The sequence below is a fragment of the Anas acuta genome, chromosome 5, assembly GCF_963932015.1.
Source record: "Anas acuta chromosome 5, bAnaAcu1.1, whole genome shotgun sequence".
Classification (NCBI taxonomy): domain Eukaryota; kingdom Metazoa; phylum Chordata; class Aves; order Anseriformes; family Anatidae; genus Anas; species Anas acuta.
The window spans coordinates 35,401,875-35,429,859 of record NC_088983.1 but is presented as its reverse complement, the minus strand read 5'-3'; the positions used below and the strand labels follow the sequence as shown (position 1 = coordinate 35,429,859).

The 27,985-nt window shown below is 40.9% G+C and overlaps 1 protein-coding gene across 12 annotated transcripts in view; it reads right to left on the bottom strand.

The window, feature by feature from the left end:
* DPF3 (double PHD fingers 3) overlaps positions 1–27,985 on the bottom strand; it is a 183,247-nt gene that overhangs the window by 22,714 nt on the left and 132,548 nt on the right. For 9 of the 12 annotated variants that reach the window (XR_011097101.1, XM_068684067.1, XM_068684068.1 and 6 more), the window contains 2 exons: positions 22,114–22,251; positions 10,604–10,732 (listed from right to left, as the gene is read on the bottom strand). Coding sequence is in view for 11 of the 12 variants with exons in the window: in XM_068684067.1 (XP_068540168.1) it covers positions 10,604–10,732; positions 22,114–22,251 (267 nt within the window). In the remaining variant the exon portion in view is untranslated. Of the gene's footprint in view, positions 1–6,493; positions 7,235–10,603; positions 10,733–22,113; positions 22,252–27,985 lie in introns of those variants that run through there. The other 3 variants (XM_068684062.1, XM_068684064.1, XM_068684066.1) reach the window with 1 other exon arrangement.

The window sequence follows — 27,985 nt, the reverse complement described above, 5'->3', positions numbered from 1 at the left end:
CTAAACAAACTCAAACAGACAACAAAAGCAAGTGCTCAGAATAAAACAGAAAAAGCACAAATCAACCTTCCAACACTGTTTGCATTCTAGTGCTTTGAAAACATAGATTTGACAGACTCAGTTCCAACTGACTGGGGGAGCTACAAGTAAATATGAAGCAAACAAATGGGATATGAAGGAGCACATCCAAAAGAAAGGCACCAAATGCTGTCAATCTTTCTTACTGTGAACGTCATTAAATAACCTTCATCATTCAGCTTATATAGCTGTTTCTTCACTAGAGGTTAAGATTTTTGCTTATGAAATCCTGCTCTGATTACACTGCTATATTGCTAATTAGTTGTACAGAGCCATGAGTGTATGCAGCACTGCACAGAAGACATTTTTAGGATTCTGAACCATACGCACAGGGGCAGCAGCAACGTGATAACTTCTGGAAATACGTGAAAATTTGCATTTTGCATTTAATTTAATCTGTGAATGGACTAAGTTGTATACCACTAAGCTCCTGAGCTTAAAAGAACTCATGGTTATTCCCACAAAATGGGAGGGCCTCCCCCCACACCTTCCCCACACCTCTCGTATCAGTTCTGGATGACTTGGAGGTCCAAAATCTTAGGAGCTACCAGTGACAAGAAGAATAACTCAATGATATGAACTGGATGCAACCCCTTAACAAGATATCAGAACTTGAAATTGCAACATCTGTGGATTTTTTATTTTTATTTTTTTCTAAATGTTACTATAACTTCCATCCTCTGAAGTTGGCAACTCAACACTCATGGAAATCATACAGGAACATGAAAAAAGTTCCAACCCAGTTTCAGTACTCTATGGTATTTATACAGGTTGGGCTTTTTCAACCCTGGTAAATATCTGGCAAAGAGAACAAAGGTTGGTAGGGTTTATTGTAATGGCTCAGTCAGCAAAAATTCAGCCTGGCTACATTCCTGCACTGTGAGGGTTTGTCAAAACAACCCCATGCCAGCATGAACACATGTATATGCCTCATACTTTACATATACTCATAGCGACACATTTTATACAAATAAGAGAAAAATAGAAGAAAATACAAAATGGGTGTTTATTGGAAACATCTACATATGCTCCAGCACAAAACACACTGGGCAGATTTTGCAGTTTTTATAATGAGACAACTCCCAGTGGGGTCAATACAATGTTTGCTTGAGGAGTCAATTCAGTAAAACTGCTTGCCATGTGAAAGAGGCAAATTGTCTGAGGATCCAGGTTTTGAAAGCGCCCCAGTTTGATGGTATTTGAATCATAATTTCAGGATCCATCTCAAAACATCATTAAAAGAATTAACCAAAGAAAGGCAAGGCAGCCAGGAGAATGCTGTGGTGCCCCAGCACAGCCTGGACTCAGCGGCTCTCTGGGTGCAGCTCTGGTTTGCTCCACGCACCAGCAGGCAGCAAACTGAGTCTCTGTCTTCAATCAAGAGCCTAAGCTGAGGACTGTAAAATGGCACACTGGAACTCAAAATGAATAACTAATGTAAAAGCTCAAAGGCAAAACAATGTGGGGAGGGGATTCTAATAACACATTCTGTTGAAACAAATGGCCGTCTCAGAGCTTGTCTACACCATACCAGCAAGCGTATTAACAGGGAGGTTTCATTCAATAAAAGCAATAGCTAAGAAAGCTCAGTGCTAATCCTTCTGAAGCCAGTGGCAAAGTTCTCTCTGGACCGTGTTTCAGCAGCCCAGGCTCATCATTCACGACCTTACCACATATGTGCAATGTTATCCCAAGCATATTACATATACAAGAAATAAATATCCAAGCCACAAACCCACAAACCTGGGGGCACCAGGGTGGAGGGAAGAGATGCAAAGTGAAGTAAAACAGATTCCATCTTCAACCCTATTCTGCCACATGCCTCATGGCCTCCCTTTATTGTCTGTAATGTCAGAATCCCTTTTCTTAAAACTTTCTCAATACATACCATCATGCTTAAAATTTTAAACTGCTTTTATGAAAGAGATAAGCTCTGCCCCTGCTAACATGTCCTCTAATACCACAGAATGGAATATGCTAAGGATCCGTGCACACAGCCTTTCTTCCCACAAATCGGCTGCTCAAGCAGCACGTCACTTCCTCACTTCCACCTGCTCCCATCTGTGAATCAGTTTGCAGAGGATGGCTCAGGAAATTCTGTGCCTTTTCTAAGATCCTTTAGTATGAAGCAGTAGAAAGGGGCCAGAGAACATAGCTCACATGATTAAACAAACACGGGTAAGCCTGAATTTGGGCCTGAGATGAAACTTTCCTTTATTCACATTCCATATTGGAGTAGTTTTATTTTGGGATGTGGTTTGTGTGGGAGCATATAAGTTTCAGGAGAATCTACAGATAGACTTGTGCTAACCTTCCTCTAATAAGAAGGACGTCTTTGGATGTGGACTGCAAGAGCCAGGCTTGTGATTAGTTGAAGGACTATACCTTCAAAGATCTCCTTCTTATAAAGCTCAGAACAGCAGGTCTCGTTGAACTGCTGAAATCGCTGGGGAATACAGAGCATCACAGTTCTTTCTCATTTCAAAGATGACTTTATTTTTCAGGTATGACATAGAATTCACTTTCTTTATGCCTTCCTAGTTTGGTTTGGGACTTACGTGTCTTTGAGGATACAATTGGCACTGTGCAGTTTCCTCATTTCTGACCCGGCTATGCTGGAGTCAGCCCCCCCCCCCCCTTTTTTTTTTTCCTCCCCACTGCATTTATGAAACCTCCTCCTATGTATGTTCTGCCTCATTAACAGTGCCATTTTCTTGTCATCTGAGAGGGTCTCATGCAAGCAGCCCCTCGGCTTTGCTTTATCTTTGACTTATGAGCTGACCAACTTTCTTTCCCTGTTCCCAGTCTTCACTCCAGCAGTGCCTACCCTGACAGTATTTCATTTCCACATCAGCTCTCCGTTCGATATTCACAGTTAACACTGCTTTACAACCTAGTTTAAACAAGTATACTTTTAGCTTCCATCTCTACATCTTCACCTCCTCCTTGTGATCAATGCCTTCCTATGGCCAGCACCACTGCTCAGCCTACTTGATTAAACCATGAGAAGTAGATTTCTCCTCAGGTTGGTTATCTCAGTCTAATATGACAACCTGAGGAATTCAAAGACCACTCTGCTCTCCATAACAACAAATTTATTTTTCCTTCCTTCCTTCCTTCCTTTCTTCCTTCCTCAGGACTATCTTCTTGAACTGTCCATTTACACATTACTACACATTACAGGACTAGCTTGACTGTCCATATACACATTAATGGCATAAATAACAGTAATGGGTGCTTTTGTATGCCATCTGTAATAAATGTCTGCTGGCAGCCTTATGCACTCTGTGAGCTGTGGCTTCTTTCTGAGGGCACTGCGCTACCCAGTTGTCACAAAGATGGGTGGTTAGGTTGCGAAAGGATTAAGACTGTATGCATTGTTATACTAACTGCATTTGTGAAACTAAATCAAGATTTAATGAATTATGGGCATCTGATTATTGTTTGTATTCCAGAAGAGCCCAGAATGTGTTAGGCATGGTTCACAAAAGACAATGGTAAGGACTCCACTTGGAAAAAATTATATTTAGAGTATGTCTGAAATTATATTTAGAGTATGTCTATTCTGCAGTTATTGCGGTGACTGAAGTTCTTCAGAAAGATATATCTGGATAAATTTCAGCTAGCTAGCCCAGGTGCTGCTAGGACAACAGTCAGTGCAGCAGCACAGAGCTGAGAATGGGCTGCAAGAGCATGCAAGAAGCTGGGTAAACACAGCAGTCAGCAAATGCTGAGCTCTGTGCTGCCATCACTGCACCAGTAGCCACGTGCAGTTGCCTGGTGCCAACTGTGGTAAGTATCCACCTCTCAGACTGCAAAAAGTAGATAAAATTAACAAAACTTGGTGTTCCTCAGCTCATGAAAACTGAGCTCTCTTCAGTTCCTTAATAATTCAACTGTCTGTTTCACCTGTGCGTCTTTCCATGCCAAAGTATACTTTGGCTGTATAAAATGAAAACTCTTTAACCCATCTGTGTGATATGACTGTTACATGAACACAAGAAATGGATGCAAGATAGATGCTAGAAATCATGTTCCTTGTTTGCTGTGCATTTGGCACATTTCTATGTACTGCTCCCTTTCTATTTTTCCTATTGTTCACATGGCCATGTCACAGACTAACAACAGAAGGAAAAAGAAATTAAGGGAGAGAATGTAATACTAGTAACATCGATGTAAGTGCAGGGATTGAAGGGCAGAGAAAAAGAAGCAATCAGTTTGATTTTTTTTTTCTTTTTACTCTAAAGTATTTCAGGTTTATGGTATTCCTTTGAAAACTGTGAACAACTGCATCTCTAGACCAGATTCTGCTCTGAGTTACAGTAATGTAAAATTAGAGGAAATCCACTGAACTTTAAAGACATGACTCTGCTTACAGTAAGGTCAGTATGAAACGAGTGAGCCAACATAAGATTCATGCAAGTGCTGGTTTCATCTATTCTTGGTTAGGAAGTGTCTTCTATCTTGACTGCTGTGCTCTTCATTTTAATGTCTGTATTGTCTATAGGTGTGTATGTAGCTGTGCACATGTATTTCTGATATATGTTTAACTACACACGCACAAGATGATACAAATGAGCCAACTACGTCCTCTCAGGGATTTTGGCAGATACCTGTATTACTGTGCCTCCCCCCTGGAAATTACCTGAAGTTTGAGCTTTTGGTAAATACAGTAGAATGGCAAAATATTATGAATTTATCTGCTGTATTCTTTCAGAGAAAAAAGAACTGGTTGTGGAATGAATGAATGTTTTCATCAGTTAAAGTACACTTCTCATTGACAGTGTTAAGTCAAAATATCATTGATTTGACACTTGATGGATTATAATACACCAGCAGGAACAGAACAGCAACAGAAAAAGATTGTCAATATGGAAAAAGCTCAAACAAGGCTTTCTCCTCACAGGTGCACATGACTCTTGCATTCCCTACTCTACACTATAAACACACGGAGGTATTTTGTAACATTTTGTAGCACACTTAATTCTGAGGGCAGATTATTAATGTAATCTAAACATCAGTAGCATCATTCTGGACTTACATCTACGTACCTAAGAGCAGAATCTGGCCACTGATTATTCTAGGCCTAAAGTCAATAAAGAATCTGAGGTAAGCTCTATGACCGGATCCCCTTTTTTTTTAAAGGTTTATGGAAAGAAAAATTGTTGAAAGAACTCTCACAGACAGTACTGTGCCCAGAAAAAGAAGAGGAATCCGTTTGGACAGGCTTCATTCACATATTAGAACAATATGTATCCAAAGTCTTCATTACAAGGCTGAGATTTTTATTCTGGTATCAAATATCTACAATTTAAGGACTACACACTGCCCATATAAAAGTCTATTTTGCCTTTGATTTAAATGGGGTCATGATTTCACCCTATTTGTTGGCATTATACGCATCAGTAAAAACACAACCTTAGAACCTAATTTTGTCTCTGCTCCAGGAGTATTTTCACCAGCATTAGGACAGGAAAACATAACCTACATACTAAATCTTTTTATAGACTTCACTTCTGACTGTAAACAAGGCTGGATCCTGCTCCCACATAACTTCAATAAGTTTCATAAGAGGCACATACTCATATTTTGAATGTGGCACATACTCATAAAACAATTTAATCCACAGGATTTACTCCTACAACAAAGTTCAATCAAGGGTCTCTTGAAAATCCAGGGAACAGAGATTTCACAATCAGTGAAAGACGTTTCAGCTAGGACATACCTTTTGAATTCTGCTGCATGCTTCCTCCTTTCTGGGAAAGTCGCTGGGAAGGGAGTCACTCTTCTCCATTGCCCATGGAACTTTAATGAGTATTGCTTTGGTTTATTTCAAGAGAAGCTATTGAAAAGCAAACAAAGTGTCTCACAAGACACTACAGAGAGAAAAATCTGGGCGACACAGAAAAAAATGCTGTGAATTAAAATTTAAAAATGGAAAGAAAAGTATAGGTGAGGTATTTTTCCATATCATTTCTTCCATGATTCTGCTCCTCCATCTGTTTTGTCTTTGATGTCTATGACTTGCCATTCATATGCCATCCCTATGCTTGGAAATTGCTATCCATGAAGTGAAAGGTGAAGGAAAAGTAATTTAATAATAATAAAAAAAGGTAGAGCGGAGTGAGGAAAAGATGCAGGGGTGCAGGAAGGAAGAGATCTATTGAGTGTAAAGGTATCCAAAGGACGGATGATGGAAACGTGTTCCCCAAGGTCATGGTCTTCAATGGAGCTGCTTGTGTCTTCAAGCTGTTAAAGACAAGTGTAGCAGATGTACAAGAAGAGCCAAACTCCACATGGTACAGTAAGTGCAAAATGCAGAAGCCATCACACCAAGGGTTTCCTTGTCTTCGGATAGAGTCCGCCCACAGTGGTTCTCTAGAAACAGTTCTATCATCAAGTAGACATCCATTGCTTTTTTGTGTTTTTTTTTTTTTTTGTATTTTTATTTAAAAAGTATCTTTTTTTTTTCTAATAATATATAGAATATATAAATAATAATAATTAAAAAAAACTATTTGGGTTTTCTTTCATGCTCTCCAACCCATCTGTATTTTTTGTGGTTTGCTGATATATATATTAAAAGACAACAAAATCAACTCTGCTCACTATTAAAAAAAAATATTAAATCCACCTTTTATGTTTCCAGAGAGAAAGAGAAGGGAGGGGAGGTGGGAGAAAAACAAACTAAAATGAAAAAAAAAAAAAAAAAAACAGGAAAATCAAAACCTTCTGTCTCTTCAAAGTAGTTGTCAAGAGCTTTAAGCGCTTGTGCTTTCAGTGTACACCCCACAGGAAAAACAACAACAACAACAAAAACAAAATAAAACAAAACAAAAACCAAGGACCTAAAATTAAAAAAAAAAAAAAAAAAAAAAAAAAAGAGAAAAAGGTAATAATAATCCTAGTAGTAAAATGGACAGCAAATTGCTCAGAGTTTGTGCGTCTTTTTAATTATTTTAGCAGCCGCCCTTTTTGTCTGCAGAGGGAGAGCTGCCACCACAGCCACCTCCTCGGCTTGAGAGAGGCTCTTCTGCATCGTCCTCGTCAAAGCCGTGAAAGGTCGAGGTGTCGCTTTCTGACGTGGAACCGAACAAGTCCTCCGTAGTGCGTGCTGGCGCTGCTTCGTCCCTCCTGCCTTCTCTTCCCAAATGAGCTGACATGTATGATGAATATATCAGCACATGGGTTAAGCAACAGGCATCATTATCATCATTTTTTTTTAAGCATCATTATTATTAAACAATACAGACTATCGAGCTCAGAGGTGTGTGCTTGTACGTGCCCACACACCTCAACGTCATAACTTGGGAGAACTGCAGTAAGAAAATAAAAAAGGATCAGTTTCTCTTTCAAAGAAAAAAAAAATCTACAAATAACACAGGTGCCCATAGCTATGGCAGCGAAAGGGTTAATCATATTTTCCTCTCTTCAAAAGACATTAAAATATTTTCTCGTGATTACTTAGATCAATTTAAAAAGAATTTTAGACCGTGTAAGTAATTAGACACCATTAGAGCTTCTAAGCACAATGACTGTCCTTCAGATTGGCATCAACTGTCACAAATTTACTGCTATAGAAATGTAACCCATTAGACATCTCATCAGCCTCAGGACTTTTATTCCTGTCCTTCACCTGATCCTAAACAGCCTCTTCTATGGAAAAAATGAAATACATTTTGAAAATTAAGTGGAAGTAAACTAAATAAATGCTTTTATTCTGATTTCATGTCATCTCCTTTAAAAATACGCCCCAAACAAACAAACAAACAAACAGACACAGTTCAACAACTAAAACAACTAAGATGAGAAGTGACCTGTCTTGGGGAACACTGAAAAGTTCAAAAGTGTGCATTAATCCAACTTTCAGTATGCAACAGGAAATTCTCCACACAGAACATCAATGTCAACAACAACAACAAGACTCTTGAAAATAGAAGTCAAATACTGGTATCTGTGAAATTGAGGTTTATTTTCTCCCTCAATCAAACACATTATGTGATTAATAGCATAACCTTCAGAATCCCTCTCCAAGAAAGGTAGAGAAAAAGATATTTCTTGTGCCCCAGCAAAACGAAAGGGTCAGTGTGTAGGGGACAACTGATTTATTACTCGGAAACACTAACATGACATTAAGTAACCGACTGTTTGGTCCCCACTCCAGCTACACCAATCAGCCATATAACTGCGTGGTTAAGTACACTGCATTGCTTGAGAAACGAAGAATTAAACCCTGTTCACAAAAATAAAATGGATATAACAAAATAATTGGTAGATGAACCACCTTACAGGGATGTGGTATTGTTTTTTGAAGGGAAGAAATAACATAATTTCCATGACCTCTCTTTCAGTATAATGAAAATGTTGCCCATTATCAAGAAAGAGAAAGATGGCAGCCACCAAAGAGTTTTCATTGTTTTAGTTTACAGATTAGTGTGTGGTTGTACCTTAATTGCTTCCATCACACATCAGTCACACCATTGCAGACCCTTACGAATGACCCAGGTGGGTCAGAATTTGTACAAGGATAGCATTTAATGGAACTGATTTTGCACAATTTAGGTTACATGCGGATCTACTTGTTCTATCACACTAAGCCATCAAGGGATTTAATGTATTTGTGTTACATTCTGATATAATCACCATAGCAATGTTTAAATAGCAAAAAATATGGATCTGTCTCACTGCGCCGTATCAGGACAATGCTGAAATGAGTTATATTGAACTACAGCAATCAAGGGGAAGAGGAATGCTCTTCCAAGATGGCACCACAGACCACATGAGCTTCCCCCTTTAGTTATTAAGAAGCAAATGCATATACACTAAAAGGTCCATGCCACTGACTATGCAGGATTCATAAGGATGCCCCTGGAGAAAACCAAAGGGGTCACCAGTGGTCCTCTGGTGACCAGTCAGTATCACTTCAGGATATCTTCAGAGGTCACAACAACTGCAGAAGGCAATTTGTCAGTGAGAGCCTAGTCCTGCTCCCACTGAATCTGGTAAGAGGTTCACTATGAATCTCAGCAGGAGTACGAGAAGGCCATTCCTTCATCACGAGAACACTTCACATAGCATTTCAGCATCACGCAACAGACATCTTCCAGTGACCGCAGAACAGAAGCAGCAGTGGCAATACTGAATTTCAAGGTCTCTTTGGTTTTCAAATTTATATTTTATGGTCTTATCACCACTAGTATTACCACTGTCCAGAAATATCACAACGGGAAACTTGGACCAAAGCTGGAATACGCAGTTATTAGAGGTCTCCCATTCCCTCTACCATTGCCACCACCTCCCACACAAACTCTGAATAACTGCTCAGCTGGGACAAAATTAAAAAAAAAAAAAAAAAAAAAGAGAGAGAAAAAGAGAACAAAAGGGAAGAGGGGAAGGAAGGAAGGAAGGAAGGAAGGAAGGAAGGAAGGAAGGAAGGAAGGAAGGAAGGAAGGAAGGAAGGAAGGAAGGAAGGAAGGAAGGAAGGAAGGAAGGAAGGAAGGAAGGAAGGAAGGAAGGAAGGAAGGAAGGAAGGAAGGAAGGAAGGAAGGAAGGAAGGAAGGAAGGAAGGAAGGAAGGAAGGAAGGAAGGAAGGAAGGAAGGAAGGAAGGAAGGAAGGAAGGAAGGAAGGAAGGAAGGAAGGAAGGAAGGAAGGAAGGAAGGAAGGAAGGAAGGAAAAGAAAGAGAAGGAAAGTGAAAGAGAAGAGAAGAGAAGAGAAGAGAAGAGAAGAGAAGAGAAGAGAAGAGAAGAGAAGAGAAGAGAAGAGAAGAGAAGAGAAGAGAAGAGAAGAGAAAAGAAAAGAAAAGAAAAGAAAAGAAAAGAAAAGAAAAGAAAAGAAAAGAAAAGAAAAGAAAAGAAAAGAAAAGAAAAGAAAAGAAAAGAAAAGAAAAGAAAAGAAAAGAAAAGAAAACTGTCCAGAAATATAGACAACTAGAAATGGGAAAGAACAACTGCCTACATTTAAAAAGAGAGAAGAGGAGAAAATGGAGAAATAAAAACCTCTTTAAACAAAATTAATGATAGTCATCTTGTAAGAGGATAATTCCTGACAGCTACCCCCATCTCTACCCTGTAATTTCCTCCCTCTTTCTTTTTTGGATGAAGAAATGCATGAAATGTGTAATCAATGGAAATGCTTGTCATGCAACTTTCATAAATCTTGTAAGTAATTTATAGTTGTAATTGCAGCATTTGAAGACAGAGCCCATTCTTTAACATTGTCATAGGATTTTCTCCTTCCATTTAAAGAACAACTAGTACATGTACCAATGTTCACAGAAGCCAATAAATACATTAAAACTTCATTATTTCGTAAGAACCCCATTAGCTTAAAATTGTGAATCCAACAATGGGTTTTACAACAGAAAATTTCCCAATCATCCATTCCCACAAATACAGGCAAGAGGTAAGACCTCACGTCCTATTCCCTCCCAAATGTGCTGCCTTTCTTCAAAATTTTCAGGAGGAGAAAAAATGAAAACACACAAATGCTTTTGTACGAGAAAGTTGCAAGAAGGAGTCACCTACCAGAGCGCCCACAGTCTGAGCACGATACAAGTTCCTCAGGCCGGCCACTTTTTTTGTTCATATTGGAGCCTCCGAGGCAGAAGTCACAGTAGTTATTGGGAATGATGACCCCGTCTGGTCCTTTCTGGGCTGTAGTCGGGTTAGAAATCAGATTTACTTAAAGAGCATTCAGTTCGGATATTTCCCACTTCTCTTTGATATAATGCTAACTGGGTGAGTTTGTAGGCCACACAAAATGTTGTCAATTAAAACAAGAATTGGGCTGTATAAATCACCTCCATCTTAAGTACACTGTATGCTGTAGCTATTTCGCCTGAAATGCACTTCACCATTTCCCTTACAATGCAGCTGAGCTGGTCCCTCACCAGGACATGCTGCCAGAGATCCCTGTGCAGTTCAGGGAATTCATAATACACACAAGCATATAAACATACCCTAATGCAGAATCAGGCCTAAGCTGTTGGTAAGCCAAGCCTGCTTTTTCAGACAGCAGCCATAAATGTAAACACACAAAGCACAACTTCAGAAAGGAAAAGCATGTTCCCCAAAACTCAGAAACCTACAGCAGGGAGATGGAGGGAGAGGCACGCTCACTGGTTTTATTTCACATATTTTCTAAAAAAGGAGGGAGGCTAGGTTCTTATTTTCCACCTAGGAATATTGGAAAAGAGCAGGCACACAGTGGGGCTCAAGTACAAGGGAAGGCTTTTCCTCTAGAAGGGAGAAATGGACAGAAGTCTTCAGCATCACTAGTTGAGCAGAACATCACTGTCTTTTTTTTTTTTTTTTTTTTTTTTTTCCCTCACAACTGCCATTTTCCTCCTTTGCTTTCCAGAGAGAGAAAACTTCTTGTTCCTCCATAGTCTGACCAGTACCATGAAAGAGTAAGGGAAATGGAGGAAATGGTTGGTCTTGGTTTTTCCTTTTTTAAATTAAAAATAAAAATTCCAACGGTATACCTGGCCTAAGCCTACCCCATGTGGATTGCTACAAACTAGAAAATGAAGACCTTTAAACTGTGTCATCTATATTTAATTATCCTTTTAATGCATATTTTGTAACTTGCAGATTTTTAACAGATGTTTTGACAGCCTTTATTAATGATCTTTTTGTCCACATCCAAATTTCCCCCACAGAACAATGACATTCTAAAGGGCTTCTGGTAGCAGTCCAAGACATACAGTTAAAATTAAAATTTCCTCTGAGTTCCATCGTTTTTTTCTGGTTTGGGTGCATCTAGTTACTCATTCCCTTCCAGCTGTTGATTATTTGAGCTTTTTGAAGATTGGTAGCTGAAAGATTGCAAGTAAGGTGAAATTAAGAAGAAAAATAAATAAATAAATAAATAAAACCATAGCACTGCAAATACAGCATTATCTTCCTACATGATCATCAAGTCCCTGATGTATTTACTAAACAATGGGTTTTGCTCTGAAGTGGTGGTCAGCAGATCCTTGGTTCTCCCAAAACCAGCCATAAGCTCCCACTGTTAGGTTAGCATCCTGCCAGTTAGCAGAGAGGCATTTAATACACGAATGCAAGATAAGCAGAAAAGAACTGTAACCAGGTGGAAGCCTAGCACACAGACTCATTTTAAGAGCTGGAACAAAATGGTCATAAAGTTGTTACTTGTACTTTTTTTATTTTATTTTTTTATAAAAAGCAGATCTCTCTAACATTTATTTTTCCCACTGCAGCCCCACTCTGAAAAAGTTAAGTCATTATTTCTGTATATTTTGCTGCATCTACAAACAGGTCAAATGCAATACAAGCTCAGCAAGCCCAGCATCCAGTGATTTTTTGTTCCTTATTACTTCACTTTTCATGCGAGTTTCTTAAAGCGCCTTGCAGCTACTAGGAACCTAATATTAACCCCCAGTGAAGTCCAAAGTGCTTTTTGCCATCTAGCCAAAGTATTACTGGGCCCTAATTAAATTTCATGGTGAAGAGGCACCATGGCATTTTACAGCTGGAAAGACTTGGTAGTAGGGTCATTAGCTGGCTTCCTCAAAAGCACAAGAATTCTGTGGTGAGGCCACAAATAAAAACAACCATTCAAGGTGCCTGCCAGTGTACTAAGCAAAGAGCTCTACTTCTACATGGTGTAGGATCACATAACTGGTTTAATGTGCAACATATACTGACTTAAATTTTCCAACGCAGCTCACGAACCTAAGACCCACTAACAGTCGAACTGGAAATGGGACAGGGGAACTCATGAAAACACGTACACCGACCAATTCATTTACGGCGTGTGGCGCACGTGGAGGGTTTTCATCAGCTTTGATGAAGCTGAAGGGATTCTCCTAGACTACTGGCAAGGGGAAAAGCACACTTTTTAATCACTTCCTTTTACTTCTTTTTTTTTTTTTTTGTCTTCCACTTTCATTTAATTTTTAATGTCAGTGTCTATGTGCTCATCTATTGTTGTCACTCATAATATGCACCTGGCTCAGCTGACTCGGGTAAGAGATGTCAGTCCTGAAAAGTTGTACACAGATTAAAATTCCTGAAGTTACACCAATGTTGTCTTTAGTGATGCATCTTCACAGCCAAATACACCAGTACAGGCAATGTCTCCAATGCTTTTTCATTCTAATGGGTACAAAAACTGGAATGAAGCCTAACTCAGGCTTATTTTCTTGATCAGTACTGTACAGCGAATTAAGCCTCAGGCTAAATAACAGAAGGCTTAAGAATAAAAAGATTTGCAGATGACAGTAAGCAGAGTTCTTACTTTCAAAGGATTTTTTGTGTATGTCCTCAGTTTTTACTTCAATTTTCCTGTAGTTCACAAATGATGAGGAAATTAAGAAACAAAGCAAAGACAGAAAGATACAATGTACAATATTCATGAGAAGCATATCATACACCAAAACCCAACCCTAATCCCTCCCCTTTATCAATAGAAGTATTTACAAAACTATGGGAATGGATGCACAACTGAAAGCAAGTAAATTACTAGGGACTAATGTGTTGCTGCTTTTCATCTGAGACAGAATAATTAACTAGGTATACACTTTTTGCACACATTAATCACAAAGTAGAAGTTGCTTGCTTAAGCCACATGATAGCTCAGCTAATGAGAAGTAACTCGCCAAGGTGTGCTAGCTAAATCATTTTGATCAGGTGACTACAACCAAGGATTTTGTCTGAAAAACGTTCACCCAGAATCAGAAAGAGTTTTAAAGCAAAGCCGTGAAAAACAGCTATGGTCTCGTCCTAGCTTACACAAAACTCCTCTGATTTTCTTTTACATTACAAACTGCTACAACAGATCAAAAGCTTTGTGGAGCTTTGAGGAGTACTGCCTGAGCTAAGGTGTTCTCATAGGGGGGGTACTTAAATCACCGCCTCTTGCAGTTTCAACTTGGTCTCACTTTCTTGTTTCATCAAAGGCCCTGTCTTCATCTACATCTGCCCCCAAATAAGCAATGTATACTGGCTTTAAAAATCCTTTTAAAAATGCATTGAGTAAGATCTACACTGGTCAGATGATGGTTTAACCGTACCTGAAAGCTGATTCATGTGAAGATAGGATGCAGACTGAAAACGAAGTCAGTATTTCCAAATAACTTTGGCTTGCTCTTATTCTGAAATAGATTTTTTCTTCTCAGCCTAATCAAGTGAATTTCAAACTATATAATGCTAAGCTGAATAAATTCCTTATTAAAATATAGTAACATCATTCACAGGAGTTTTCCTACAAAACAAGTATTGAAAATTAAATTAATGTTGTAGTATATTACAAAGTAACTTTCTTCTGTAGACAAAACCTTAAATGCTAAACAAATTGACTGCATTTAAATATTTAAAATAAGTTCTATGCCTTCTTGATTTTGCAGGTAGGTGGTCTAGCCAGAATTCTAGCTTCCTTTCTTCCCTCTCAAAGTAATCAAAGAATCTGGAAATTATTTTCTTGTTTTAATGATAAAAGAAAGCTGCTTCTAGTGAAATAACATCAAGAAATAAGGATTTTTATTTTCTCCTGGAGCCACGTGATACAATAAGAACCTCAGGTTCTAGCTCTCATGGCTGCAGAGAATAAATAACCTGAACGGAAGGCAATTCTTGTCCTTGAAGGCAAAAGAAGCAATTCTTGTCCCTTTTTTTAACCCAAAAGTTCAGAACACAAATATTTTCAAAAGGTTTCCTTCTAAATGACACTCTTAAAAACAAATAAAAGCTAAATAAGTAGAACACTGTATTTTCTCAATTTTCTGATTTCCAGCTGAAGTTATTTTAATGATTTGGATAATGATCTTTAAACACTTGTAGGTGGAAACAGCACTGAAAAGAAAAACTGGTTTCTCTGCTCCTTAGTACCGAATCACAGCCACATACATTTCTTCAGCCTGTGGGTACAGCAGCTTGATACTGAGCCATGGTTTAAGTGGTATATCCAGGTTTGCTAGCACTTCATCTCTATTTTGTATCTTGTCCACAGGACTGGAAAGGCAGTGGAGGAGGAGGACTAGAGCGTGTGCCTCAGGGTCAGGGTGGGGGCTTGTGCCTTGTTTATTTAAATGATTACAGTGAATTGGCTACAATCAGACATAAATGCGTTCCCAAAGGGATTTTTCCTAACACATTTTGTCCAGCTCTTACCTTTTTCTTCTGGGCTTGATCCAAAACCAATAAAGTCCATTGGAGGTTTTCAATTCAATTTGAAAGGCTTTGAATGAGGTCATTTACTCTGTTTGCAACAGAAATTTCCAGAGCACAATAGAGACCACGGGAACCTGCGTGCAGGCCTGAATCAAGTCAATGCGCTTTGCAACAGAGAAAAAGAGGTGGATTTGCTTTTTTTTTTTTTTCTTTTTAAATCTACAAGACCCTTTGTCTGCAGCTGGGGCCCAGTTTTCCTTTCAGACACCTCCCTTCTTGAAGTGCAAGCCCAGCGCTCTGCCGCATGTGGCCTGCCTTGGCGGAGCCCCTCGAAGGACCCACCTCATCCCAAGGCACTGCCATCCCGTCCCAACCCACCACCCAAGTGCCCCCATGTGCCTGCAGCTGCCTTCCCCCCCTGCCGCTGACAGAGCTCATCCCTCACAGTTCTGGCCCGTTTCCATGGTGACCGGCGTGCCAGGCTGGGCTGCCTCTGGTCTTGCCACCTGTTATGACTCCAGCTCTCCAGCGCAAGGAATCTCCGCGTGGCCCCTTGGCCTGCTGGTCAAAATTGCGATGAAGTAATAACAATGAAAAAATGGTACTGAGGAGAGGGGAAGGAGAGTCAAAGCGTGGACCCTGGCCTGTCTTGAAGCATAGCTTCTGAAGGAGAATGGAGGGCGATGCCTGGCTGGAGATGCACCCACATCTGCCTCATCATTGCTGGGGCTAACGAGCAATGGTGGAAGTCACGGAGGTGGGCCTCAGAGGTGCTTCTGTGCCCAGCACCCGGGCCCAGACCCTGCCCCGGAACCATGCTATAAAACAAAAATATATAACCCCTGGTGTGGTGAGGGAGAGGCCAAGCAAAGCTCAGCTGCATTCAAGGCTCTTGCTCTCACTTGTACGTGGCCAGGCAGAGATGTGCACAGCCATTTTTGCACTGTCCTCACCAATGAATTAAACACGGGGTTTTTTCACTGCAGTTTTTCAGGAAAAAAAAAACATAAATCAAATTGAATGAGAGGAAATGGCGAGTCTCTTTGGGCATGTTTCCTCTATCATTAATAGCAGAGATAAGCATGTGGGCTAACCCCAAACTGGGAAGTGTTGGGGTGCTTGATACAGAGACCCTCCATCTGGCTGCAAGCACAACTGAGGCTGGTAGTGACACAGCTGTGCTGATGTGGCACAGCATTCAACCAAATAACCTCTGCTCAGTGTGTGTGAACCGGGGGTAGCACTGGGAAACTGCTGCTGTTGTGTTCCCGGTACCAAGCTAATCGTTCTGCACAGCCCCATGGGCCCCCAGGGGCCCCACCGCACATTGCGGTCATGCCCTTTGCTGGCAGCCAGAGCTGTGCTACTGCGAGAGGTGCTGCAAGCTGCCCACTGCAAGTATTGCCAGTTCTCCCTAGTAACTGGATTTTGTCTCCTCTTTGGGTTAGTCGGTGCTGTGAGGAAAGAGGAAGCTCTCGCCTTCACATGTTTTAGCAGCTCTGACAGGCTGCCTTTCCTACATACCCCCTGCTCATGGGGAGGCACAGCCAAGGAGCGCTACAAGCTGCAAGAAGCGAATGCTACCAGCAGCAGGTACTTCTGTAGGAGTCAGAGGAAGCCTCTGATTGTGGGGGGAGGAATAACATTCAATCACATCTTTTACAGGAATTGGTATGGCCCTTTAGTTGAACAGCTAAGGAATGAGTTGGGAAGCAGGCAATGGAAGGTAAGCCAACGAAATACAGCATCAGCTATTGAGATCTAGCAGATTTGGGGTGTCAGTGTTCCTGCACCATAAGGCACACTTCATACAAATGTCTGTGTACTGATCTCAGAGGGTCTTCTGCAGGAGCACATAAGATACTAGCCAAAATCCCACTGCTCACAGTAAATCAATAAGAATAGACCATACTGTAATTGTCCAGCACCCCATGAGAATTAACAGGAGGAGATAAAGACTAGGCAAGCAGACAAAAAGTCCAACATGTTAAAATACAGATTTCCTGATTTTGAGGGGCTCCTCTCCTGAGGCTTGGCTTCTGGCCATCAAAGTGCAGCATTCCTGTCGGATCAGGGAACTCAAGGAGGGGTCATGCTGTCCAATATACGGGGCAGATCAACAGCATCCCTCAGCATTCGTATGAGGATGGCCATTGTCTTCAAGTTGGCCCCTGTCACATGTTGTAGACTTTGGCTCTAGAAATTGTTCACGGGAGGAATGTCAGAAGGCAGAGCACCTAAGTTCAAATTGAGTCAAATCTTTGAGTTTTACTTAGTTTAAAATCTACATGAGGACAAAAAGCATGGAGATAGCACCTCCACAATAACAACAACAAAAAACACAACTTCAAACAAACCAGCCCAAAGACCCCTATGGGTTTCTGTACATAGGAGATAATTTTGAGATTTTCCAGAATTCTGCCACTCTAAACATCTGATTTATTTTTTCCTTAACATCTCAAAATACAGGCACAGAAGTCTGAGAAATTTACAACTGCAAACAGAGTTTGAGTGGAAATCGTTATGCATCTCCAAAGTCTGCAATCATTACAGCTTCTTTTAGTATCCTGACTTTTTTTTCTTCATTAAAACTAGCCCTGGGAAAAAAAAAAATAGATTAAACTAATGAGAAGTCAAATCAAGGCAATGTACATATTTTCACTGAAAAAGCACCTGCTGCAGGGTGTCTTGTCACAAGGTGAGCATTGATGCACCCTTGCACTCAGATGTGGCTCCTATCATGGCCCCAGCAAGGATCAGCACTGAGGCAGGGAAAAAGTAGGCCTGATGTAGCTTTCAAATTGATGCTGCTTGTGGAGAGGAACAAACAGCTCGTCTCCAACTGAGGGGCTGACTCTCGTCATTTATTCATGGCCAGCCCCCTGCCTGGATGGAAATAAAAATGTTTCAAAGCTGACTGTGTGGGGGAGCTGGAGGACAGCTTGGAGGCACACTGAGGTTAGCACATTAATTTTTTATCTCTGGAGACTGGGTATCCAATTATGCTTAGAGTACACAAACAACTTTGGCTGGTCTCTCCAGTAGAGATTTATCCACATCATAAAATCGGCGATGCAACTGGGCACAACAGCCTGATGCCACGGAACAACATAAACAGGTGGTTTTATAGGTCAGATGTGCAAGCTCGCAGAGTGACAGGAGCTCGCAGACCTGCATGCTCATTAGCTAAGCCTACTGCAGGTATGGCCCAACTTGCACACCACAGCTAGGCCAGCAACAGCCAGCACAATGTGCTTTATTTAGGATCGTCATTGGCCAAAGTGCTTGTGGGCATAAGTTCAGTTGCTGTTTACGACACAGCTGCCATTAACCAACGTTTCACACAGCAAAATACCACTGAAAATTCTCCTCCTTTAATGGGGAGGAAGTTTTTCTCCATGTAGACAGACTATCCTATTCTCCTGGGAATTAAGGAAGCGCATTTATACTCGTGCACTCATTCACACACACATTTCAATAGATAGAAGTCTAATGTAATTCCTATATCAGAAGTGTCTCCAAATTTGAGCGCCAGCTGCCCCCAGAGCTGGCCTGTACCCATAGAGTGAGATGGAATAAAACAGCAGGTGTTTTGTGGCAGTCTTGGATGCACCCTGGGCTCACAAATCTCACGCTGTCAGTGCCAACATGTGGAGGAAAAGGCAGCAGAAAAAAATAAAAAAAGGCTGAGAATGGTGTAGGATCCTTCCTTTTCATTGGTGGACTTGAGGAAAGGGGAGTTGCCTTTTTTAAAGGTTTTCTATAATCTCCTTTTCACAAGTCTATACTCATGCCAAAAATCAGAACGTATGTCAGCAATAAATGGGTGTGTAGGCAGAGGCAAGACTAGGCACAGAGGAAGGGCTGTTTATCTGTGTCAAAGAGCTAGATAAGACATCCAAACAAAGCAACTAGAGCTCAAACAAAGCCCAGGCTGAGGTGTTTTAGGAAAGGCAAAGGGCAGAGAAGACTGTCAAACTATCTTCCCTGATGCAAAAGATAATCTATAGGAAGAAGGACAGAAGGAGAGCTGTAAATAAACAAACCATCTACACCTGCCAAGGACAGTGAGACGTGCCAGGGAGATGAGACCTGGGGCTTGGGCCAATCCCCTTCTTTGATACACATCTATTCAGCGGCTCTCAGTTTCAGATAGATCCCTCCTATCTAACTCTCTTTTCCAGGATAAAAAATTCCTGGATAATTTACTGAACTGCCTGGACTAGTCTGTGCATGAGGAGAAGAGCAGAGGTAAAGGGGTCTGGGTGTGCAGCAAGACACAGAGCCATCAGCTCCTTAGCTGGCACCAGCCAGGGCATCTGTAGCTGTACCCAGTAGGAGCCATGCTCCAGAAAGCTCGCTCCTGCATCAGCAAGGCTGACTTTGCTGCAGGTACTGCAAGGAGCAGAGACTGCAGAGCAGATATAGGTACAAAGGAAGGAAGTTCACACTGCAACTGCCTGCCTGAACTTCACTGACCCAGTGCTCACCTCCCACAGCATGAAAAATTCCAAACGGGTCGTTTGAATTTGCCTTGCTTTTGCTAAATCAGGTTGCTCATATCTCTCTGACACACTGCTAAGCAAATAACCAGACCCTGCTCTATACCATATCTCTGGTCCTCCTGTGCAGTAGGTTGCGGATTAGCTGTTTGGATTAACATCCCCCCTCCTCCCTCCCTTTCCCCCCAAGCCCATGCAGAGAGGATTCTTGAAGCCCGAGCCCTGCGACACTGCAGACCTGTCAAATCTAATTCATAACACATGCCTAGCAGTTCTTAGGGGAGAGGAAAGATCTGATGCTCTGGCTCCCCACCATCCCCCTGTACAAAGGGACCATTTAATGACTGCACATTAGCAATGTGGACAATTAGCATTCACATGGAAGATAAATGGCAGCATAAATTAAATATCGCCAAGTGAAAGAGCAAAGATGCAAGATCTGAGCTCAAGGCTGTAAACAAATAAACAGGCAAAAAGGAACAAACAGCCACTGCGACAGCTAAGCCATTTGGGAGAGTTACCTTCCGGCGTCTGGGACTTTCCCCAGGGGTGATCTTCACATTCGCATGGCTGTTGCCTGTACCTCACTGGCTCCTGGCTGGTTGTTAAGCAGATTCTTTCCACTCAGGAGGCTAGATGTCAGAGGGTTTTACCCCACTGCTTTTATACTTCTGCCTATATGGGGATCAGCATCAGCAGCTTCCCTCTACCACAGGCATTACACGGGAGCTCTGGGGGAACACAAGCCCAAGCAGCTCCCATTCTACCCCTTCCCATAGTACGTAACAAACCTTTCTTTCCACGGGCCAAGTCCTGCTGCTGCTAATCTCTCCACAGCTCTTCTAGCTCCTCTTCTTGCTAACTTCTATCAATTCCTAAGCACCAGAAACATGAGGGCTGAGACTGCCCTTGGCCTCTGTGACAAGCTGAAGGGTAATGGATGCTACCTTTCTTTGTCGGGGCCCCTGTGCAAGGCCGTTATGAATAGTAACTCAATACAGACTGGCAACACACCTCTCAGATACGCAACTATTACTAAATACTGCAGGCACCAAAATAATAATGATGACGATGACAAACAACAATGGCAAAAATCAGAGGTAATATAAATGCTAAGTAAACAAGAGCTACTGGCTGAACACTGACAGTCTCCAGTCTGCCCAAGCAGTCACTCTTAGTGCATTGACAGCTCAAGTTTATCAACAGCTGGAGGAGTCAAAATTACCTTTGCTGTGAACCTACCAAACACATGAATAACTGAAAGGTAGAGCATAAAAGTGACAGAAACACAGAGACTGCCAAATGGGATCACACTAAGTGGCCCTTCAAGCTCAGACAGTGGCTAGAAGCAGATGCTTTGGAGGAAGGAAGCCCTCCCCCCCTCCATCCCTGGGGACAATTATCAATTATCCTCCTCAGAAACAAAATGTTTTCCTACTTCCATATTTCTTCCAGTTCTTCTTAATATATTATAAAATGTTTGTCTGGATATTTTTCCCCATAAACATTTTATTGCTTTGTCTGCATTGTTCCTTACTTTGAACTAAAATGACAGTTCACACAGTGATCTGAAAGGACTTTTCATAAGTGAACAAAGGTATCAACACAAATCCCATGGTAAAAGCGACTATCACATAGTATTGCACACTGGAAAACTGAGATACAGGGGCTTAGAGACTTGTCAGTCTCACAAAAATCAGTAATAAAGCACAGTCTCCTTGACCCTTCATTCTGTGCCTAAGAAGCAGGGGAAGGACAGTCAAACATGGCCATCTGGGCTATACCTTTTCTTTCAGCCCTGCATTGGTGTGGAGAATCTAGGCATGTAACTGATGTCATGCTCCAGCATTCCTCCTTGCAGATGAGAACTGATACCTTTTCATAGATTTTTTCAAAACTGTAACTAAGAAGTGCATTTTGGTAAAGATGTGTGTAAGCCTTCTGAGGAGGAGATGCACGGATAAGGCAGACAGATGCTGTAAATTTCATAGCTAAAAATCTGAGGCATGGATAAAGGTGTCTTATTCAAAGGCAAAACAAAGACAGCCCCCTGAAACAGAATGTGTATTTCCTTGACATCCCTGCTAACAGCCACTGGGAGGCTGCTTGACGATGGGTGGGTTGGGCATCTCTTCCTTTCCCCCCCTCTCCCTGCCACCTCCTCCCCACAGGAGCTGTAATGGAAAAGTGACTTGCTGCAGAGATAATGCTGGGTTTGAAATGAATTCCTGACTAGCTGAGCCAGCACTGGTGTGAGCAGTGGCTGATTAGCTCCAAGCATCCAGGTACCAATCACTCACAATGGAGCCAGGCAATCACGCCAGCCTCTGCAAGGCAAAGAGCAGGTGGAGGCAACATCCCTGAAAAGGATCTCAAAGGCAAAGAGAAAATACTACTCACGTTTGTGGTTTTCATTTCTGTGGACAGGGGAAGAGCGGGTCTCCTGCTCGCGGGCTTCATCACCCTCTTCACTGGCAAGGTGAGTGTGGGCATAGTGGTAGCTCAGCCCGGGCCTGTTCTTGTAACGCTTGCCACATACTGGGAGGAAAGGAAATACGAGGGAGGGGAAGAGAGAATGGAAACATCAGAACAACCTGCAACAATGACAGCATCCTTTAAAATAGCACTCCCTTCTCCCCTGGCAGTAGCACCACAAACTCCATATTCCTGCTTGAAATGCTACCGATGGGTGTCAGTGAAAGGTGACAGATGCCAGCCCTGCAGCCCCACGGCCCCAGACAAGCGCTCTTCCCACCATGCTGCCAGCAGTCCTTCCTACTGGCCTAGACAAATGCACACCCAGTCTCCGCAGCTCATACCACCCTAATCCTCTCTGCTGAGATTACTAACAAGATTGCCCATAAAATTAAATGAAATGCCAGTTCTGATGTTGGTGCTGCACAATGCACAGCAAGGGGAACTGGACCAAGAAGAAAGGGCATTATTTTCTTGATTACTGATCTCTCAGAAAAGGAAACAAAATTACTTCTTTTTTCTTTTTTTTGAAAAAGAAAATAAAGTCTTTCTTTAAAAGGGCAATAAATTGCTTTATTCACAGATTGCCAGTCAAGACAAGGAGATGGAAATCATCCATAGTTTCTTCCTAGAAGAACATTTAACAAACTTCACATTCAGCAATCGCAATAAATAATACAAAGTGTGACATGGAATCCTCCTTCTGAACATTTGTTTGCTTTAGGACTAAGCCAACAGGCATTAAGAACAGGATCAAACAATTCAGGCTGATAAAAGGGCTACAAAACATAGAAGCTCAACACAAGGGCAAATTTCATCATAACATTCATTACATACAAATTCAGCTTCTATAAAGATTTTAATTCATGGTATTGTTTCTAAAAGTTCTCTCTTTTCATCTTCAAAGCAGTCTCTGAATCAATTATTGCCATTCTAAAAGATTAGGAAACAAAAGCTGAGAAGCTTAGTGCCCTTCCTGCAGATTTTTTCTCCCAGCCACACTTTCAGTTGCTGTACTGGCTTCAGTGACCTCCAGGATATCACACAGAAATAAGTGGTACTATGTCCCACGTGGCTTGCTTAGGAAGGTGTGTCAGAAGATAGAGCAGAACCCAGCAGCCTCTAGTTCTGTCTTGATGTTAGATCTCTTGAAAAGATCACCGGGGGGGAAGTAACCATCCAGTCCTAAAAACTTCACTCAACTGTGATACCTAAAACGTATCTTGCAATACATATAGATTCCATTCCCCAGACACCTGAGTCTGGGAATGTCATTAAGCTCTATAAACAAAAAATCTTAAAAAGACCCACTGCAATTATTCATTTCCAGATAAGTAAAACTTCCATTATTTCACTTTTCTGCTATTGCTCACAAAAAGCTAACTGGTGGTCCACGTTGTGGAACAGAAGAGAGAAAATTGTAAATCAAAGCCTAGTATGGTAACAGATTTAATTCTCTGTCTCTTCTAACTGATTTGTAAACTCCCTCAAGGAAAATACTTTGCCTTATTATAAACGTGTAAAACAACCTCATGATATGAATAAAATGTCTGATCTGGAAGATTAGATACTTTTATCCCAGTTTTCTCCATTCTGCAAGATGATGATCATACAGTTACTGTAACAGAGCAGATTTTTTTTTTTTTCCAAATGTAATGTGTCCTTAGCACAGAGTCTTAAGTCTTTAAATTCCCTTGATTTAGAAGTGAAAATTCCTGCAGGAGACAGGGGAGAAGTAGGAAGGATTAAAACACGCAGATGTATACGCTCACCCATTCTTTGAAGCATCTGCCTTTGTTACCTATGTAAACCTAAGTGTGCTGCCTGATATTTTGAAGACCTGTTCTTGGATGCACACTCTCCTCAGAAGTTCAGTTTGGTCTCCCTTCTTCTGGTACCAACCATGTATTCTTCACTGCATTCTGGACTGGGAAACTACCTACTGCTCATCTGTGGTCTTACAAAGCACAGGACAAGCCATGGAACAGACATTGACAAGGACCAAAAAAAAAAAAAAAAAAGATATTCACAGTTAAGTACAACTTTTGAATACTGGAAAAAGTGTAACTCGGAAGTAATCATCAAACTAGAGACAACTACACAATGTTCACTGTTAAAATGATTTTGGAAGGATAAGTCCCTCTAATTAAGCAAACGTAATGTCATTTTTTTAGAATGGTGAGAGAGGTTAACATTTTAACATTCCTAGCAGATGATTGGAGCATCACACTAAGTGTCCTATCCACCTTACTGTGTTTTTGAAAATGGAAGTTAAAAATTTTTACTTTTGCTAAGAATTACTGATATTCTCCAAAACTTCTATCTGGTTAATTTATTTTCAGAGCACTATCAGATGATCAGTGCTGTACTGACAGTGGAGGAGGCACCTGGAGTTTGCAGCTACACGATATATACTATCTGACTCTATCTTGCTCTTATACAGCTTGATCCTGCATTACTGCTAATGTAGGTGCAAAATCAGATAAGCTCTAAATCCCCGTTCCATTTACCTCTTGTTTTGTCTGTTTTAAATTTCAAAACAAAATTATGTCTAAAAATTCTAACACACTACATTTCATTTAGGTCTACCTGAAAACAAATACACAATTCTAGCTCTATAGGTGTTACCTTGTAAAAGCACAGCATCCTTGAATAAAGGTCTCATACAGCTTTCTCCCTCAACGTACAAAAGGAAACTTGCATTCCCTGCAGAAATACCCAAGGTTGTGGCCTTGTCTCCACTCCCTACAGGATCCTGCAGGGATTTTAGCTGCAGAGTTTGGGATGGCATAGGAAATCAGGTGGGTTTGCAGACTTTTCCTTCTCCAGAAAAAAAAAAAAAATCCAATAGAAAAAAAAACAAACAAACAAACAAACACACAAACGAACAAAAAAAACAGCAAGTATCAATATAAGCTAAGGCAGTAGTAATTCTGCAGCTGGGCACTTTCCACTGGCAAAACTCTTTGAGATAGCTTTCAAGGGTGGCAGCAAGCTGAGACATTCCTAGCTACAAATGAATTTAGAGGACTTTATACCCAGAGCTGAGGCAAAGAAGTTATGTTTACAGAGTTCTAGCAGATCCTTTGTAGGACCAAAGATTTGTAGCTTCCAGCAGCCTTTTTTCTGGGTGTCCAGACATTTCCTCCATTCAATGTTCTGACATGGAAAAAAGTCTAAAGCAAAACCATGAGTTGAACTGCTGGGATTTCCTATTCCCCAAGCAGATCAGACTTTTATAGGGGAAAAAGGGTATCATGATATTACTCAGGCAAAAGAACCACTGGCTTCAGTGACAATTTCCTAGGATAAAAGCTAAGTCTGAACTTCATGGTTTCTCCAACAGACTGGAATCTTCCCAAATTCACCCTAACTTCTTATTTTCCAGATAGAGCACATTTTATTAATCTACCATATCACTGTGCTAAGAAGGAGTTTCTATAAAAGGGTGATCATTAATAAATGCTTAGCTCTTATATAACTCTTCCTACTGCAAGACTGGCTTTTCAAACACTAATTAATCTTCCTCCACATTCCTGAGTGGGAAATACTACCTTCATTTCACTTCTGAAAAAAGAGAACCACAAAGGGGTTAAGTGGCTTGCCCACACAGTGATCTTTCATCATTACCAGGATTAGAATTCATGAGTTCCAGTACCAGACCAGTGCTCACACCACATCTTTCTCATTCTCGGAGCTGACAAAAGCATAATGGGAACTGGTTCCCCCAGTCAGAAATGTATGCTGGTGGTTATGTTCTAACACTACACAGCTCATACATAGCAAGTGAGAGTGTGCCTTCCATAAACTTTGCTGGGTGGCCTTGCCTTTCTTTCAGTGGCTTTGGCTGTTCTATCTTTAATTTTCCATGCTGGGTAGGCTCATCATCCTTGCATGTGTTAGATTTCATCCTGAATCTCAACACTGGAAAGTTGACAATCTTTAATTAGGTAGCCAAACCCAATGAAAACAGCAGGAGTTTGTAGAACATAACCTCCTCCATTTCTGCATTCAAAGGAGATATTTTGCTACAACCTGATGAGAATGCCATCTTAGAAACAAGCTGGGTAATTAAAAGCTAACATGGCAGTGCAGATCAAACAGCACAGATGAGGAAGATTTTATTAGGCCACCAGACGCTCTCCTATGATGAACCTACATCCCTTCCAGTTTGAAGACTGAAGTGAAGAAGTTACACAACTATGTTATGGGGAAAAACCACAACTTGCAGACAGCTTAATCACAACCATTGAGCACTTCATAAAAGAGAGCTCTGTTCTAAGTTATGGCCTGTAACAGCCTGTAACTCTTTGGATAAGCAAATTTTCTCTCTGTTTACGTTTCTCTATGAGTAAAATTAATATAAAATACTTCCCCTGCTTTCAAAGGAGGTTTGAAATCTATGACTTAAAAGACTTCCTCATCAAATATTTAATAGCTGTGCTGCTGTCATTTTCAAATTGTTACACATTTGGTCCTTGGCAGGCTGTGAGGTATGTTCCAGCCAGCTCTCCACATACATTTTACACAATCTGTCACCAGTATGACACAGAAGGAAACAATCCGTGTTTTCAGTGGCAACCGGAAATTGGGGGAGGATATATGCTTTTTTCTTTTTTCCCTGGCTGAGTCTTGCCCCCACATTGTTGTTGCTTTTCTCCTGTTCTTTCTCCTCAATGTGGCTGTGTCAAAAACAAAGCTTAAGTTAACCGATGGCGGGCAGTCATTCCTCAAAGTTATCTTCCTGTCCCCCCATTCACTCCAATCCAAAAAAAAACAACAATAAAAACATTCCTTATTTTGCATTGGTTTGGTAATATAACCTCCACTGTCACAGTTATGCCCACTCTCTGGTGCAGAGAGATCTCAAACATTAACACAGTGTATATTGACCTCCACAGATGGAAAGGCATTATGCTTGTCCCTCTTTGATCAGTACTGTCATGTTATACACCTCTTTTATCAGAGCAGTTATTTATTAACCCATTTCTTATGGGATTTTCTGTAGGTAGTAAATAGTCTTTGTTTCATTGCCCCCAGAGGGACAAGTTCCAGAATCTATCTTTTGCATTAAGATCACAGGAAGGTTGAACTCCAAAGCAAACCACGCACAGGTCAACAATGCACATATATCCAACAATATGTACATCTACATTTCAATAAATAAATTGCTAGCAGGAGCAAAGCAGAAAACAGATACCCTGTAGGATTAGAATCACAATTCTATTCCCCTCTTAACCATATGACCCACTCCACAGCTGTGTTATTCAATATTAAAAAAAAAAAAAAAAGTGTTTTTGCCTCTCTTATGTTGGCTTTTCTACCAGTAATATAGTCAATGAATGGCAAGTACAGCAGCTATGGTGGGAGAGATGTTTGCTGGGTTCATCTGAACAATCATCTTATTCTAGATCTTACTGCTTATTACCTACTTAGAGATTCACTAGAAAGGATAATACCAGGAGATGATTTAGGGCTTATGCTGCTAATAGTTTAAAGGGAAGCTGAAGACATGATGGAGATTTATAAGAAGCAAGTAAAAACATAATGCTATAATCAAAGTATTTTAAAATAAGCTTGCCAGCGTGGTATTTAACCAAAGGTCTAAGAAGCAGCAGTAACAGTGTTAGATTCATTTGTATCTGTGAGAATTAGGATAACAGATTAAGTCTTGGAGAACTGGTAAAAATCAGCCTACATCATGACTTATCTTGCAAGCCTTTGGTACTCCAGCAAACCTTACAGAGAACAAATGAGTTGTTTCTTAAAATGAGTATGGCAGGATCAGGTCATACTC